The sequence below is a fragment of the Protopterus annectens genome, chromosome 2.part0 (genome assembly GCF_019279795.1).
Source record: "Protopterus annectens isolate FY-2018-M chromosome 2.part0, PAN1.0, whole genome shotgun sequence".
Lineage (NCBI taxonomy): Eukaryota > Metazoa > Chordata > Ceratodontiformes > Protopteridae > Protopterus > Protopterus annectens.
This window is the reverse complement of record NC_056728.1, coordinates 7,469,160-7,487,594: the sequence shown is the minus strand read 5'-3', so window position 1 is coordinate 7,487,594 and position 18,435 is coordinate 7,469,160. Positions and strand designations below refer to the sequence as shown.

At 41.4% G+C, this 18,435-nt stretch overlaps 1 protein-coding gene across 2 annotated transcripts in view; it reads left to right on the top strand.

The window, feature by feature from the left end:
- The window catches only part of SLC29A2 (solute carrier family 29 member 2), a 459,931-nt gene that overhangs the window by 112,931 nt on the left and 328,565 nt on the right, over positions 1-18,435 (top strand). For both annotated transcript variants that reach the window (XM_044060481.1, XM_044060479.1), the window contains exons 4-5: positions 7,426-7,580; positions 16,631-16,770. In XM_044060481.1, the coding sequence (XP_043916416.1) occupies positions 7,426-7,580; positions 16,631-16,770 (295 nt within the window). The remainder of the gene's footprint in view (positions 1-7,425; positions 7,581-16,630; positions 16,771-18,435) is intronic.

Genomic DNA, 18,435 nt, shown 5'->3' with positions numbered 1-18,435 from the left:
AATGCATTGGACAGACTAGCCAAAGAAATTTAAAAGATTAATAACCAGCATGTTGATATGCACCAAACAATTTAGCATGTATTCATTGTAGGTGCTGCTACAGTTGAAAGAGAAAAGAGACTAATGAAGATAATTCATCCAGAAGGGTCTAGACAGATAGTGAAACCTGAAACCAGGAAGAGGAATATCCCTGACGTAGTTCTTTGTAAAAAGGATGACGTGAGGGCTCTACGAGTTAGGACCATCGTGTGTAAGTACATGGGGATTGACTAAAAGAAGAGAGAGGAGTTAATAGTCAAGGATCTCAAGACGTGGGAGGAAAGGAGATGAGAAGAGGACCTATGTGGCATAGTAAAGGAGTGGGGGAAATAAAAGAACTGCAAAGGATTACAAAGAGAAGGAAGAAACCAGTGTGGTTCACAAAGAAAGTGAAAACTTATAGAGATAATGAGAAGACATAAAGGGATTGGAGAATAAGAGGGAGTGCATCAGTGGTAGGGCTGTGCAGGGGCAGAAGCAAGACAGCACAATGCACAAAGGGGAGGAGAATTAACTGGGGCATGTGTTAAAGAAGGAATAAAATTTAGGCATGTGGAAGAGAAAAATAATGCATGGTGGAAAAGTTGGTGAATTGGCTTGGGAAGGTTAGATGTAACAATAGGCAAAGTAGCAGGCGAGAACACTAAATTAATACTTCTCTTTGGTATTCATCAGTTAAAAATACAGTCAGAGGTCAGGGGTGAAGTGTTAAGAGTTGGGAAGATGTTGGGGGCATTATGGGATCAAAATGTGTAAAAGAGTTTTTATGGGATATTACCCATGATCTTCAAAAGACCTGATGAGGCACTAGCTGAACATCTGGCAGCCTTTCAAGGGTCCATTAAGTTGGTAGGGAGTGTTGCAGACAGTATGAAGTGCTTGCTGGCACTCTAATTCAAAGCGGAACCAAGGAGCAGGCTATGGAAATTGACTTCAGTTGTGGGCAGAACAGTGGAGGAGTCCTGAAGCCAAAGCTGATGTTTCTGAAGTAGAAGAAGTCATTTAATGAACTCATCCAGCATAGATTTATAGAGTGTAGATTATTTCAGACTAATCTGATCTAGCTGTATTACTGGCCTTTTAGGACAGTGGAGAAAGGCAGCCCTTTGAACATGCTCTTCCTGGCCTTCAGCAAAGGGTTTAACTCAGGTACTCACACTTCCTGTGAAAATGATGGGAGAGGGAAGATAGTAAACTCTGCTGAAAGTATTGAAGTGATTAGAAAACAGGGGTCAGCAAAATGCACATGGGAGTTTTCATATAGGTTAAAGGCAACCCGTGGTGTTCAAGGATTGGTTCCAGGCCCAGCCTTACTATTTTATTCAGCTTTTATCTCCCCAAAAGGCATGGAAAACTGGCACAGACTCTTTTTTCAGATGATAAGTGTTGGGAGTTATACCTGACAGGTGCGCAAGCCCAATGAGGAATCTGAGAAGGCTGGACGTGTGGTCCATGAGGTAGCAACTCCACTTCAGACCTTCCAATTGCACAGGGATGCAGTTGCTGAATGATAATGCAAGGGTGCAATATGTACTGGGGGGGAGGGGTCAGCTTCAGAAACTTGAGAAGGAGAAAGGGTGAGGGTAATTTTTTCAGAAAACATGAACCATTAGGCTGAATGAAAGGGGGCAAAAGTAGGGGAATTGCAGTATGTTAGGGTACAGATCTAGGGGTATATCTTCCAAGGTTAGGGAAGGGATGCTATCCCTTTATCAGGCCTTTGTAAGAGTACATCTGGAATTATTGCATGTAGTTCCAATTGCATTATAGAAAGAAAGAAATAATGTTACTGGGGAGGGTACAGAGTTAACCCGCTGGGAATAGGAGATGAAGGGAGAGGCACATGATAAGAAGCTGAGATAGCTTTATCTCTTTTTTGCTATAAAAGTGTAGAGACCAGGGGGCACAATAATATAGGCACACAGTGCATTAAAGATGTGCAGTGAGATTAAACTGCATTGTCTGGACTGCTCTGGTAGGATGGAGCATGATTACCAGGTATTTAGAACCAGGTTCTTCCTGAACACTAGGATATACTTTCTCTCTGGGAATGTGGTAGACAGGTGGCCTGAATTGCCAGTATAGCTATTACAGGCTAAGATTTAGGGAAAGGAAAAATAAATCATGAAATATGGCACAAGAGCTGAGAAAGGGGAAGGACAGCTGCAACACTAGTTCCAGCACATATGCTTATGGTCTTCTTGCAACATGTTTACATTGTTAAATCCACAGCGTTTATGCAAGACTTCATTTGGATTTTATGTTTTTTGTAACAATTAGGCTGCGGAACAGTATTTTATGTGCAGTCTCTTTACGAATATAACCATACATATGAAAAATTATTTTAGAAATGATTAACTATTGGAAAAATGTACTAAGGTGTAATATGATTACCTGCTGGAAACTGCACTTAAGTATTATTTATCATTAGAAAGTTATCTTATTTACTTCATAAAAGGGCTTGCTACAGCTAGACAAGTCTAAGACGTGCATGTTGCGTAATGCAAAGGAAACTATGAAGCTCACAGCTACACGTCAACAATGTTAAAAAGATGTGGGGCTTTTTTTTAATTTTTTTTTTTTTTATAGACTTTCAGCTGACTCAGGTTAAGGTTATACATTCTGTTGAGCTAGACATTTCCGGAACACACTGCTTCCCGAATGTGACCCTCACTGTTTGTGTTTGTTCTTTAGCTGTAGCTGGTTATGCTGGTTTTTATTAGTTGATATACTGTCTTTTGTTGAGTCATCTGTTATAACGCTGTATCTGAACTGCAGATTCTGTCCTTCACGAATCATCTCTGAGGTCTGGAGTTATGTTTATTAGCTGTGTGTTTAATTACTTCATTGGCTTTGAATAGATTGGGATGAAGATGAATGGCTGGACAGAGACGGACAGACAAACAGATGGCACATAGATATATTGACAGAGAGAGAGAGAGATTTGGGGAAAGGTAGTATTCAATGCTGGAGCAATGCAGTCTGAACATCATAACTTAGAAGATGTTCTCTGGGATTATCTTTTATATTGTATCATATTGGTTACATTAATAATATGCTATTATGTCATGCTGTTTTATCTCATATTGTTTTAGTTAACCAAAGAAGCTTAAATAGACCCAAGTACCTCTTTTAAAGATTGACTTAGAACTGGGGTCTGGCTATGTGACTTACTCAGATAAAAGTAGCAAACATATTCTGTTACATGATTGACCTAATACAAGAGCATTGCCTTCCACCAGTGGGCATCTCCAATGGCAGATTCCGAAGTAGTTCTTTCTGGCAACCACTCACAGATGGTGTGGCCAAATATCGATATGCATGTGGTTGACGGAATAACTGTACAGTTCTTTGTTGTCATCTTTGTCAGTTCATTACAGACGGTTATAATCATTAAGCATGTTCTGGTAAACAAGTTGAGAGGGTGTAGTAGCCAGGTCAGAGCCCATAAATAGCTGCTACAAATCCACAAACATATGAGCATCCTTTTTTGTAATAAAGAGCTGTTATACATTGACAGGTGGGGAAAGAAAACATTCAAAGAACTGTCATAGGCACAAAAAATGACCTGTGTGGTCAGTTTGTTAAAATATCAACCCTCCTTATTAGAAGAAGAAGAATTAAATTAAGTCTTCTGTGAAGGGTAGTTATAGATGCCATCCTAAACAAGACTTGACTTGAACCTACTTTGTGATGGAACTTCTGTAGCATTGCGGTCATACAAACCAGGCTATCAACTTTGTCATGTGACTAAGCTGAAAAAACATATGTGTTTGGTTTCCTAATGGATATTAAAGTTAGCTGAACTATTCCTCTCCAGGTCTTCAGTTGTGCTGCATGAAAGTAAATATCAAGGTCATGTGTTTGCTGGGAAATTCTGTATTATTTGTGAACTTATTTACCATCTGCTCCATAGGTGCAGACAAGGTAAAAAGAAAAGGAAGTCCATTCCAGTGTTCTAAGTTAAACAAGCCTTTCTGCCTTTTCACAGGAAGCCATGTTCTTTCCTTTTTGCCCTTGCAGGAATTAAGTAATCATTCAGACTTGTCATCAGGAAACATACTTTGAACTTTAAGGGTTGTGGTGTGCCGTGGAAGGTTATTTGATTTTAATGTTACAGAGTCATAATGTCATACAGAATATTTCTTCATTTGCAGAAGTGCTGTACTGTTTGTACCAAAGATTTCTCTCTTTTTATTCACTGGGACAGCAGACAGGGCACCGTGCAGTGGAAGCTTGGAATTCTGCTCTTAGCTCTCAACTTCTAACTCCAGAATAAAACTAAGTAGAAAAAAAAATATTTAGGGAAAAATTGCCCAAATTAGGGACACATTTTAAATAATGTTAATAGTAACTGAGAACTTCTCAAAAAATGTCAAGTTTCAGGAGTGACTGAGCAAAATTTTGAGACAAAATTAGTTGCTATGGATTGTATAACGGAAGGGCTTGACATCTTAGAAGTGTGCAAAGGATTCAGGATGTCAACATTGTGATCATTTCATTCTGCTTTCTAGTCTTGACCTGCTTCCTTTGTGTACACGGTTTTCATAATTCTCTCCTGGTTGTGCTAAGTAGGTATGCTACTAAGGCTACTCTAGTATCAAGCATCATTGGATCTTGTAATCCTGTGGTAATGAGGGGTCTGTTGGTAACAGGTATTAAGGCAGTAACATAACTATGTCTATACTAAGCCTTCTTCTGATGTAAAGCTTGCAGTTATTGGGACAGTCTTGCAAGACCAGGTTCCATAGGACAGAAGTGAGCTCAGTTTGTCCTACTGTACCACTAGATCCAGGGATTCACTAGGCAGTCCACAGCAGAGTTGATCATGTGACTGTATATGAACAGTTCCATCAGCATGTCAAGTTGTTAGTGTGTCTTGTTGTTACAGTTACTTCAAATCTAACTGTTGAAATGAAATCATTATTTCAGGTCTGTACCTGAAATTACAGTCTGTATGCAAGCCACATTTACTCCCTGGAGTCTCATCAGTTTCTTCTAGTATCTGATGTCATGGAGTACCTCACAGGATTACTCTGGAAGTCAATGAATGAGGGAGAATGGAAGCTCTGTTAGGGCAGATTCACTTTATTTCATCAGTATTTATCTCACATGGTCCATCTCTCTGCTTTCCTTTGGCAGGACAAAAAGTCAAAGTCCTACATGGGAAATAATTAAAAAAAGAGTTAACTCCATGAATTATTGCACAGCTGATTGCCATGTAAATCTCCATTGTTGATACAGAGCATTATTTTTATTTTGAAGTGTCTTATGCTTTTTTTGAATGAACCACAATGCCTGTGCTCTACCACTTTTATGGCAAAATGTTTGTTGATTGAAGCTAATTACAATTGCTACAACTAACATATTTTCATTTATTTATTTATTTACACTTTCTTGATTAGGTTTAGTTCCACTAGGCCAGTTGTCTCTTAATTTAGGAGAGACCTAAGGTGGTGTTCATACTAACCAAGAAAAATTTGGCTAGGGCACTGTGGAACTTCCCGTACTCTTTTGATAAGTGCCGTGGGATCTTTTATATCCAACTGAGTTACCACTAACTCAGGCAGATGTGACCTCAGTTTAACATCTTATCTGAAGGATGGCACACTCAGGGGTGTAGCACCTCCTCCTCTATATGCTGCTCTGCAGTATCAGCATTGCAGAATTAATCCGACTACCTGGTGTAGGAATAGAACCCACAGCCTTCTGCCCCAAAGGCGAGTTTGCTACATGTTGAATTCCTGAAACTGCCCATACTTACTTGCAGTGATTAGAATAACCTTATTTGATTTTTATTAATTATGATATCCTCGTATACTATACATTTTTAATAGTAAACCAATAAATGCACTCAGTGTTAAACCACAGCCAATGAAAAACAAAACATTAGCATTTACAAAAGACCCAGTATTATTAAGCACTTTCGTTCCAACTAATAATTCCCATAACTTTTAAATAATAAATGAATGCAAACAAATAACCCCTTTAAAAAACTTCATAGGCAGATCACATGTCCACCTACAACCACTTATAACATTCTCTCATTTAAAACCATCCGTGCTCTAAAAAATTACCATCAAGCCTTTAAACTAATTGTGTTGAACAACATAGAATGATTAGTGGTCACTTTTGAGAGTTATTGAGTGAACACAATTTGTTAATTAAATATTTTCTATATATATATTTTTTTTTTCAAGGAATGATGTTGACATTATTTGTTTAAAGAATTGATGGTAATATTTTTAGGGCACGGGTGTTTTTAAATGAAAGAATGTTGTGATTGGTCATAGGTGGACATATGATCTGTCTATAACATTTTTTTAATGGGGTTACTTCTATTTTTTCTGAAGAAGTGTTGTGAATTATTTGTTGGAACGAAAACACTTAATAAAACAGCTTGGACATTTGTACATACCTACACATACATTTTTTAACAAAATGGTCTCTTGAGTTTATATTAAGTCAGGTCATCAGATTTACCCTGAAGTAGTTCATACCTTTTGCATGTGCATAGTATCGTGAGGTATTACATTATATTTTATCTATTAGGGGCACAGAAAAGTTAAATGCTGTGGCATTCTCAGCTGCCTTTGATTCTGTGGTTAGCATTGTGACTAGAATTGCCAAGTCAGGCTAATGTTTGTTCTTTCTCAGGGAATTGAACACTCCTGTTTTCATTCTAAAGGGGATTGTAACAGTGGAAGTCGTAATAGGGGTGACACATCGCTTGAGAGCACTTTCGCCAAGCTTTGCCAGGTCCTAATACTGTTACCAAGGTTTAAGGCCAAAATGAGGTAGGTAGTGATACAAGGGAGTCACAGGCTCCTTATACCATCTGCACAACTTACATCATGCATTTTGTTTCTGGAGTCTTGGTCCAAGATGTTACACTCTTGCTATACTGGTATCTGTCCAGGCAGGGTGCAAGGGCTTCTGCAGTAACTCATTTGAACAACTTCTCCATATTATAAAAGTACATTGCTGCCTAGCAAAGTTTGGAGGCTCATTTTCTTTAACCCTGTTGATGCTCACCATCTTAGTAGTAATTGGAGCTGTTTTCTTGGGTGATTGTCATACCTCATGCTGGGGATAGAACACTTTTTTGAAGGATTTTAGTGTAAAAGATTGGGGACTCTAATTTAAAAGGTATACTTGTATTATGTCTTAAGTTTTCCAATATAGCCGAGGCCAGCATCCGTTTCCAGGATTGCTGAAAATATATTCCTGTGCAAAGCTAGATTTATCATGAAGTACTGCAGAAGCATTCTCATTACAATATGTCTGTTTTTCTTTCTTTATTTTGTTTTAGATGTAGTGACATATGTGTGCCTGTAAGTATTTTTGAATGTGTCCTTTTTTAAGCTTGTATGTTTTTCATTTCAGTACTTTCAGTATAAATTGAATCAAACCTCACATGTCAGCATCAATGGCACTGAAGCGATCGCTAAGGACGAATTCCATTTCAGTAATTGGATGGCGTTGTTGTCTCAGCTACCTCTTCTGTTGTTCACACTTCTCAATTCATTCCTGTACCAGTGGTGAGTATTATGTGGAAATGGGAAACTAAAAGTGCTGGGGGAGACTAGAACCCATGGTAGCCAAGGATCAGGCTATTCTAAATATTCAGCTTGCTTTATTTTTGTGGTCTAGGGGTAAGTCATATATGTTTCCGTGCATCATTATTACCATAAAACTAATTAAGATGTAAGAAAAGACTCATAATAGTAAGTACTAAGCAGAGAATGCTTTGTATAACAGTGGGTATCTAAATGTAATAAATGAAGAAAAACTTTAAAATTAAGTTATTCAGTGATATTTGTATGGAGGAGATTTAATTGTTTGCTTGTCAGTTAATATGAAAGTCCAGCCATGTAGGGCTCGTTTATAATGCAAATTCTGACAGAAAGTTTCAAGATGTACACGATTCACTAACAAAATATACACGATAAAATATAACATATAATGTTAAGTTGTCAATCTCGCCTTCATTCTTGCTTGATGGGTTCGGTGCCGATCCCTCGGCTCCGACTCGGCACTTGCTAAGCTCGAGATTCACTTTTACCAGCTCGAGGCAGCCCCATATCCCATGATGCAAGGCGGTAAGTACCCAGATCTCGTTTGCTGCTTCGCTTATGAGGTCCTCCTTTTACCAGCTCCTGGTAAGTGATTACTTTTTCGCTATTTTAGCCCCTTTTAAACTTAAAAACCCCTTATTGTTAGTTTTTATTTAGTTTTAATCTGTTTCTGACAGAAATTTGTCTGTCTGTTATTATTTTTTAGTCAGACTTTACCCATCCCATCCCCCCCCCTGTTAGGGTGTGTGTGTGTGTTGGTACTTATACCTTTTTGGTATATTTAAAATTAAAGGCTTTGACTGGTGTGTGTGTGTGTTTTGTGTGACACCATGTCAAAAGAAAGGGTCTCAGGCTTTAAGAAGTGTGACTCGTGCTGTCAGAAGATGTCTCTGACAGACGGTCACACTTCTTGCCTTTATTGCCTGGGGCCTCTTCACCTGCAGGACTCCTGTGCTATATGTCATTCTTTCAGCCAGAGAGTCCTGCAGGAAAGAAGAAACAAGCTAATACTCAGGGGCCTTCTTAAGCCGGAGGGCTCTCCGGCTAAGTCGGCTCCACCTAAGACTGCCAAGTCTTCCAAGGCCCAGGCTTCTGTGTCTAAGCCTGCGGCCTCGGCTCCGACTCGTTCTGAGTCGAGATCGGCTCCAGCTGGAGCCGATTCTAGCTTAACCAAGCCTTCGGCACCGATGGCTATCGGTGCCGATTCTGCATCGACCACTTCGGTGTCGGCTCCGATCGGCTCCGACCACCATGTGGCACAGGCATCGGTGTCGGCTCCGATCGGCTCCGACACCGTTACTTTTGTGGCTGTATCGGCTCCGGCTGGAGCCGATGCATCGAGGCTACCTGTCGGCTCCGATAAGTTGTCGGCTCCGACAGGGTCTATAGTTTCATCGGTTCCGATGGCTCCTTCCAGGAAGAGGTCGAGGTCTCCTTCCTTGGAGCCGATACTTTCGGCTCCGGCTTCACCTCTCCTTTCGGAACGGAGCCATCGGAGCCGATCTTCAAGGTCATCCAGGCTTTCTGACCATGACTTAGAGAGAGTGGTCAGTAGATTACTTAAGTCACAGGCACTGGCCCAAATGTTACATAGTCCGTCTCAACAGACGACTATTGGTCCACACCCCGTTACAGTTCCTCCTTCAACTCTACCCCAGAGCTTGGAGTTGGAGTCTTCGGGAATGGTTACTGCTACGGCTGGAGGACAGATACCTACTTCTGTTCCTTCAGCCTCTACTCTTATCTCCTCTTCGAGACCTTCCTTAGAGGGATTCGCTGGTCGGGCTTCCATGGTCTCCTCCGAGGGGGTGAGTGGCATCGGACCCTTGTCCGAACCCGCTCTTCCCCTTGGAGCCTCGGCCTTGGTGAGCTCGGCTCCGACATCTGCCTCGGAGACTTCCCTTTCGGTGGTCCCTGGAGTTCCTAGTTCTTCGGAACGGGTTCTCTCGGACCTGCCTGGGAGGGGAGCATTCGAGGTGATGAAGAGTGTGCTGGCCACTGGTATCAGTCAGCAGTCTGTTCCCTTAGCTCCTCCCTCTATAGTGCCTGTTGACATCTCTGCCACTTCTCTTGCTACAGGACCCAGAGATCCTCCGCCTCAGGTTTCCCCATTGGGAATTTCCCCTCTTCCGAGGATTCTCCTGATGTTTCGGGAGATCCTCCTAGGAAGAGGACTTGTAAGAGGAAACATGTAGACTCCCGAGTCTATCACTTCAGATACTGACTTTGATGAGTCAGAGGGATCCCCTAGATCCCCTCTGAGGATGTCTCCTTCTCAGACATCCTAGAACTCCTTAAACAGAGGGAAACTGGCCCACCAACAATCCCTCTGAGGATGAGTCAGTATACCTAGAGGCGTTTGGATCTCGGCCCTCCACCTCCTGGGTGTCTCCGCCTTCGACCCCTTATGCAGGTTATTGCCCGAAGGCGTGGGCAGCTCCTGACTCTGTAGAGCCAGTCCCTAGGAGGCCTTCAAAATTTATCACTGCCCCAGGTGACAAGCAATTCCTCACTAAGGGTGTCCCCGCTGATGCCATGGTGGTGGCTGCTGCCACCAAAAGGAACTTGCAGATCCTTCCGTGCCGTCCATCCTCCTAATAAGGACTCTAGGACCATGGATAGATGCAGTAAGCGGATGTTTTCCTCAGCGACCTTTGCTATGCGTTCGCTGAATTACCTATGTCACTTCACCAGACTCCAGAGGGATATCCTTAAGGAGCTGGGTGAAGTAGTACAGGATCCTACAGCTGCAGGGGCTCAAGAAAAATTGCTTCGCAGCTAGGAACCCTTAATTCCATTGCAAACTCCTCCATGCGGCTAATATCATATGCTGCTGATGGAGCGAGTAGAGCCGCAGGTACAGGTGTGGCTCTTAGACGCCAAGCCTGGATGCGGCTATGTGACTTTGCAGATCCCTTTAAGGCGTCCTTCACAAATTGTCCCTTTGATGGGTCAGCTTTGTTTGGCCCTCAGGTGAAGGAAACTTTGACCAGGTGCGAGCAGGACGGCAAGACTCTTTCTGCTGTAGGAGTCCGTTTTTCCACCCCTTCTAGACCTTACCCCAAAGGACAGAAAGGTGGCAAAATGTGGTTCCGCAAATCCCAAGGAGTCACGCCGGATTCACGTGGTCAGTTTACCCCTAGAGGCAGAGGGGGTAACAACAACAGACGCCGCTCTAGAGGCAGAGGGGGTCCAAAAAACCAAGGAAACATAGAGCCTCTCTCTGACAAGCCCTTTCAGCATCCCTGAGATGTTGCCCGACTGTCCCTCCTTGGAGGCAGTCGGGGGAAGATTATCACTGTACCCAGAAGCCTGGCATTCCCTCACTCAAGACAGATGGGTACAGTCGATCATATCCAAGGGTTACATAATTCCTTTCGAGGAAAGTCCTTTCCCCTCAAATTCCCTTCCAGATGTACCACCCGGTCTAAGGGAAATTGCAGAGTTAGAAGTCTCAAAACTACTGCAAAAAAGAGCCATTCAGCCAGTTACAACAGACCATTCAGAGCCCGGAATCTACTCAAGGTTCTTTTGGTCCCCAAAAGACGGGAGACTGGAGACCAATATTGGATCTCAGCAGACTCAACAAGTCTGTGAGGAAGACAAGATTCGAATGGTCACTCTTCAGTCAATTCTGCCCTTCTTGCAGAAGGACAACTGGATGTTCTCAATAGATCTTCAGGATGCGTACTATCACATCAAAATTCACAGACGCTCCAGGAGATTTCTCCGCTTTCGGCTGGGGTCCAGTCATTTCCAGTTCAGAGCCCTGCCCTTTGGTCTCACTACAGCCCCCAGAGTGTTCACCAAATGCATGGCAGTGGTCACGGCTCACCTGAGACGTCAAGGATTCCAGGTGTTTCCGTATCTCGACGACTGGCTCCTGTCTGCCACCACCAGGCATCAGCTTATACAAGCCAGGGATTACACAATAAATCTTTGTTCTCATTTGGGCATCTCGATCAACTTCGAAAAGTCATCCTTATCGCCCTGCCAGTCTATTACCTTCATAGGCGCAAACTTAAACACTGTTCGGATGTCAGCTACCCTTACAGATCAAAGAGTTTCAGACATTCAGAGTCATGTCAGGATCATTCTGGCCAACAAGAAAGTACAGGCCAGAATCCCCACTTTAAGAACTCCGTTTAGTAGCAGCCTGTCATTTGCAGGCTCTTCCAGAAGTGGATAGTACACTTGTAGCATCAGTGGTTAGCCAGTCCTCCAAAACTTCATCTCCTGCAGTATTCCCAGACACTGGATCCCTTGCATGCACTAGGACTATCTCTGTATGTGTACCTTCTGTGAATGCATCTCCACCCCAAGACTGCAGCCTGTGGAATTAGTCCTCTGACTGAATTTTTATTTATTTATTTTGCATGTGATGTTTCTGTCACCAGCTTGGTGCCTTTTTTCAGCTGGTGGGCCATGAAACTCCCCAATGACCTAAGAGTGGGTGTTTATTCCACTGACATCAGCCAGGCATTAATTCATATGCCCTCCTTTTTCTTATGATTGTAGAAAATTTGCAGAGGCGTTGTTGGAGTATTATTTTTTTACCTGGGTAAGTGCAGTGGCCACAAGCCAAACTAGGAATACTGTCTATCTAGGCAAATGGCTAGTTAACTGGTCAGAGCCTTAATTCTTTGTACTGAATGCTAGAGTACTTGACCACCTTGCAGAGAACAATCCCTGTATGATTCTAGCTGCGACTTTATAGGTGGTTACAAAGCCTTCAGTGCAGGAGACCATTTTGGAGACCATCTCAATTTTCCAGTTGCCTCACAGCTGTTTCTTGTAAAATGTTGTGCTCAGGGTCATATAGGCAAGGAGAGGCTGTAGGCGTCCAACACTGTACCACAAAAAGCATCTCGTTAACAGTTCATAGCCTTAATCTTCCTTGCTAACTGCCAACAAATTTTGTATTACAACTGAGAATCAAACCCCAAACCTTCTTTGCAAGACTCAAGCATTCTAACTATTTGACCAACAAGAATCCACTTCTGTATTTCTGGTACTCCACCAGAAAAGGGAATAGTAATTCTACCCTGAATTGTCTTCACATTCTGGACTATAGGAAGATGTGTTTTATCTAGTTTAATTGCAGTTACTGTCTATGGGTCATGACAGTGATGCTGAGGGCTCTGTATCTCCCTTGTGGGAGTAAGTGGCAAGGTCAAGGCTATATTTGTTGCTCAACAAAAGATACATTGAGCTTCTGGGATTTGAGTACCAAGCCTTCACTCATCCTACCTGTAGTCTTCAAGGATGTCTTTCAGAGTATCTCGTTAGAGCCAGATTCCCATTTCGTCAACCCTTCCCACCATGGCCAGATTGCTGCAGAGGTTAAAAGCTGGCTTTTAGGTTAAACAGTTTCCCCATTAATACAGTAGAATAGTGCACAGATTCAGAAAGCTCATCCATTAGTCACTTTTTTGTATTTGGACTTACAATTGCCACACCGAAGTGATTCAACAGCATAGAGATATCTTAAAGCAAATGGAGAAGAGGGCATTGATCATTACAAGTGAAGCTGTAATGCACAGGATTGATTGGCTTACCAAGGCACACTGTTAAATGTGGTTATGGGACTACTGATATCCTTACCAAGGCAGCTGCCTTACCAAGGCAGCTGTGTGGAGCAGAGTTATTAAAAAGCATACCAGGCTTAGAGGCCAGTTGCTATCAGAGGATGAATGGCCCTTTTAGGGAGAGGCTCTTTGGTCCATCTCTCAGGAGGTGTTTATGGGGGGGGGGGGGTCTTCCATGTCATGTAGTTTCAGCTCCCCTCATCTCCAGTCAGCAGATACTGAATTAATTATCCTACTGGGCAGTAGCAAAAGAGGGTGGACCAATACACAAAAAAAGACAAAATAATAATCACCTAGAATGATAAAACAAACCAGAGTGGACAACAAGACCATAGACAAGAGGGAGATCCCTTGCAGCCAGTTTAGGCTTGAACTAGTTCTGATTACTCTTTCCTTTAAAAAGGCATTTATATATAATTAGCTGATGTGGGTGGCCAGCCCACCCATAAGAACACTGATTTTGTATTTGCATGCTCCAAGGTTATCTTTGAGCATGCACACTGTAGCATCAATCTTTTCTGTGCTTGCTTTGTGCATTGATTTGCTATAAGGAAGATCAACTTGCTTATATCTATAGATATGATATACTGTACAATCTTGAAAAGTATAATCCCAACACATAATATCAAAAGACCAAAATGTCTAAAAAATCTGAAATACCAAATCCCCTACTAGTGGGAACCTAGGAACAATTGCTAACATGGGTGCTGTAAGGGTGCAAACCTAGTTAAAAGTGCTAATGTGTGTCCTGTGGATATTGGAATGACTGTTAACATGGGTCCTGTGGGAGGGGGGTACAAGTCTAGGAGTTTGATATTGAGGTCTTCAGCATTTTAGCTTTTCAGTATCATGGTCTTGGGATTATGATTTTTAAGATTGTGATGGTACACCATATAAATTGTAGAGGACTGTAGCAATATCAGCCACAGCTTGTTGACTATGCTTCCCGCCAACAGTGACATATATTGCATCAGAACCAATTAAAATCAAACCTTATAGTTTTGCTTTTGCAACTGATTGACATACAACTAGAACAGCCTACATACAGACAAGCAGAACATCGCTAAACTTAAATCAAACTCCTGTGGAGCTGGCTTTGCCATAGCAAACTATCTTTCAAAACTAATCTACGGGGTTGATCTTCTTCACCAGTTAGAATCTGTGTATCTCTTCATCACTTACTATGCTATAACTAGATCAGCAACTGCTGCTAGTAGTCATGAACAAAGAAACCTGAGACTAATTTTTGACGAAGCATTTTCATTCCAACATCATACTTCGCAGTAATCCATTGAAGTTTTTTCCCAGTTTAGGGTAGCATTATAAAGTAGCTCACCTTCTTACTAATAATGCAAGGCAGGCCACTGCCATCAGTGTGTTTCCTTGACTTGGAATATTCACTCCTTATTATTGCCTTACAATCAGTCTTCTTATAACCTACACAAGCTACTAAAAAACTGAAAGCAAAATTCTCAGGTTCATGCACCTCAACCCTCACTGTAAGCACCACTGCATGAAAATTAGGAAATCTAACTGGCTACCACTGAGGGAAAAGTTGTCTTCCTTCTCATTACCTTAACATATAAATTCATAAATAACCATTACTGCATCTTCTTAAAAACTTCCACATTAATTACAGTGCATTCACCCTCAGGAATTCTGACTTCTGTGTACTAATCTGTGCACCTTGTATATACTTACCATAGCAGAGGAATCTTTCCTAAACTAGAATAAAATACTACCAGACATACAGAACTCCAGCAATCTAGAAAACATCTCTCAAAAAAACGGTACAGATGGCTGTCAATGCCATTGTTTTGACAGCAAAGGTTAGATACTGTTCCATTACCATCCCATCTGGCTTTACTTACACTATGAAAACTTTAACTCAAACACAAGGAGGTCCTATAAATATTTGTATATATTGTAAAAAAAATAAACCCTCTCACAAGAACTCACATCAACCTTACACCTGTAATTACACCTGTAATTTGTACTTTTTGTGCTGTGTTAACTGTGTATCTCATTGCTGTAGATGCAAGATCTCTTGTCAACCCTGGTACATTTACTGTACCATAAATAATGTTCTCTTTTATGGTATGTACAGTTTGTTCAGTGTATCATTGCTTTGTGTGACACTGATAAGTATAAATAAATAAAATCACCAAAGGGTAAGGCTACTTGGTGTGATTTTTGTCATCAGACAGTGTCCGTACCTAATGATCCTGCAAGATCTTACCTATCTGAGCAGAGGATACCAGCACAGTTACTAGTTACAACTTTACCCCCACACCACCAGCATGGGAACTTCAACACCATACCCCTTTTTTGTACATACTAGTTCCATGGTTGCTGTTTCACAACTGCAGAGCAAACACATGTATAACTGTGAATTCAACCATAGCAGGACTGACTACAACAAAACTTGATGCAAGTCATGCTTATCTGAATGTAATGCTCTGAAAATGTCAGCTGAAGATTATCACACTGAATTTTTTTTTTTTTTTTTTTTTTTTTTTTTGGGTAATTCTTTGCCGGATATAGGCTGCTGAGCTTATTACAGGATATGTGAAGCATTGTTTAATTCATTCTATTCCAGAATCCCTGCTTAACTTCTGATCTCTGTTCTTTCTTTTTGACTTGATTGATGCTTACTTCCACTAATGGCTGCTTACAGACAGTGTTTAGGATGTGATGACAGAATTCAGGCCTTTATTCATCACTAAGTGGGGAGGGCCATACTTAGTTATCGCTACTTGAACCATCTTACCTCTCCAAACTGTCAGCAGTGATGCTAAATGGAGGTGACAGACAAAATGTCATACCCACCCATCTTTGCAAGATGTCTGTTTCCACTATACTTAGTCATTGGTAGCATGTTAGCTGACACAGTTCCACTCCCCATCACTAGGGGATAAGAATGCTGGCAGACCCTTGATCTTGGTTGGCATTTTAAACTGTTTGCTGTCTGACTGTCTGTCACCAGGATACCGAGGTCACTGAGATCAGAAGCAGATACTGCATTTTATTTCAGTGTATGTACACAGGATGCACTGTACATATTGTTATATTTTCAAGACTTATTACATCTATAAGCAGAATGTCTCATGAAAAAGGGATACAGTTGTACATTTTACTAACAAAAAAAGGGATTTAGACGAGTTATTGTGACTATGTTTTGAATTGCTTCTATAACAATGCAAGTATTCAAAGAAAGATCATTTAAAAGTTTGCTCTATTGCTTTTCATTCAGAAAGACTAAGTGTAAAGTAATGTAGAATACCATTTATGAAACAGACTACTGAGACAGAACTATGAATTTTTGTGTAAACTGTTACTATTTCATCTTTGCCAGCTGTGTTTATTTGCAGTTTGTGAAAAACTGAATTGCTTAAATGCTGAGGGATGTTTATGCTGTTCTTGTAGGATCCCAGAGAAAGTCCGAATCGCAGGCAGTATGGTGGTAATGATGCTCCTTTTTGTCTTAACCGCTGCTCTCGTGGAAGTAAAAATGAGCCCCCAGAACTTCTTCTCTGTCACCATGGCAACTATTTGGTTTATTAACTGTAAGTATTATGCTGTGAGTAGTTATCAGTCATGTTCAGTGTCTCAGTGCTCTTAGGAAACATTTCTTGCTGTTCGTTGTATTGAAGGACTGTATCATATCTCTCAACTGTACAGATTTTTGCCACGTTTGGTCTGTTCCTCATAAAAATTGTGTTTTTCTCGCAAACCAGTGAGGCTTGAATTCACTAAATAATGACAAGCATTTGAGTTTCAGACTTGTATCCTTCAGAAAATGCAAAGTAATGCGAAACCTTTTATTCTGGCAACTGTTTGTTTATAAGAGCAATATTTAAAATGTGTCACTATTTTTGGCCCCTTGTCCCTTCATTATTTTTGGATTTGTCCAGATTTCTTACACTAAAAGGTTGAGAGGTATACATAGTACAGTAACTGCAGTGGCTAGGACTTTCATCTGCAAACCTGAATATGTAGGTTTAAAGCCGCTCTCATAATCTGCACTATTTGATGCCAGAAAGCCATTTTCTTAGGCTTTTAGGTTTCATCAGAAATAGGTCAGACTCATCTCTAATATATGCCAGTTAGTTAGCTACTTTAAATTGTTCACCTGCAGTGTCTTCATCCTTGTGGCAGACAAAGGTCTGGACAGGTTAGTTTTAAACTAAATACCTCTGTAAATAAGTTACTCATCTGTTTGACTTGCCTTTTCCCATAGATTCCTTACTGAAGTGATGTATAGAGTGTGTGCGTGACAACTGCCATAGCCGGCCTTAGGCATAGGCCAACTAGGCGGCTGCCCAGGGCACCGCTCTATCAGGGGCGGTTTTCCAGTATTTATTTGGTGTAGGTAGACCAGGATGGGGGCACCAGGTAGTGTGGTTGGGAGCTCCCTGAAGCCCTTTTGCCTAAGGTTGCTCCTGCAAGTGCTGTTGTACCATTTCAAATTCACAGGATTCAGAAATCCAGAACCAGCAATGTAACAGAGGCATTAGGTGATCCTTCAGCTAGGCACACAGTGGCACCAGAGGATAGTGTTGTTGCCTCAAAGCAAGAAGTTCCCTGGTTCAGTTCTCAGCAGGGGTGCCTTCTCTGCAGAGCTGCATGTCATCCCTGTGTTTGTGTGGGTTTCCTCCCACATTCCAAAGGCATGCAGTAGGGGGGGCTGGACACTCTAAATTAGCCATAGGTGTAAGTGTGTGGTGTGGAAGAACTACCATGGCAGGGCTAGCCATCTGGCAGTATAAACCTTGTGTCTAGGTGATTGTCACTGTTGAAGTAACACATTGAACCCCATGTACAAAAATGGGAAAAGGGTTTGTGGATAGATGATGGATAGTTGATCCTTTAGCTCACTTAATCTGTGATATGATTTAATTTTCATTAATTTCCCCACCACTGGGTTTATATCCAATTCTGCCACTTTCTAAAGATTGTAGGATCCAAATCTTGAACCTCTCCCTTACCCATAATTCTCCTGACCACTACAACACTTCAGATCTCATTTGTGTCTCTTCAAGATGGTTGGGATTGCAACTTCTCGAGCTCCTTTGGGGTTGAGTGTTTATTCTTTACATAAATCAGAATATTTTGCTCCTTTTCTATTTTATTCAACTATTATATATTTATACTCCCTCCTTATTCATATTTCACTAATCGTTTTTGGTAATTAGTTTGAAATACTACCGTTACTAGTTTCTTCTCTACTT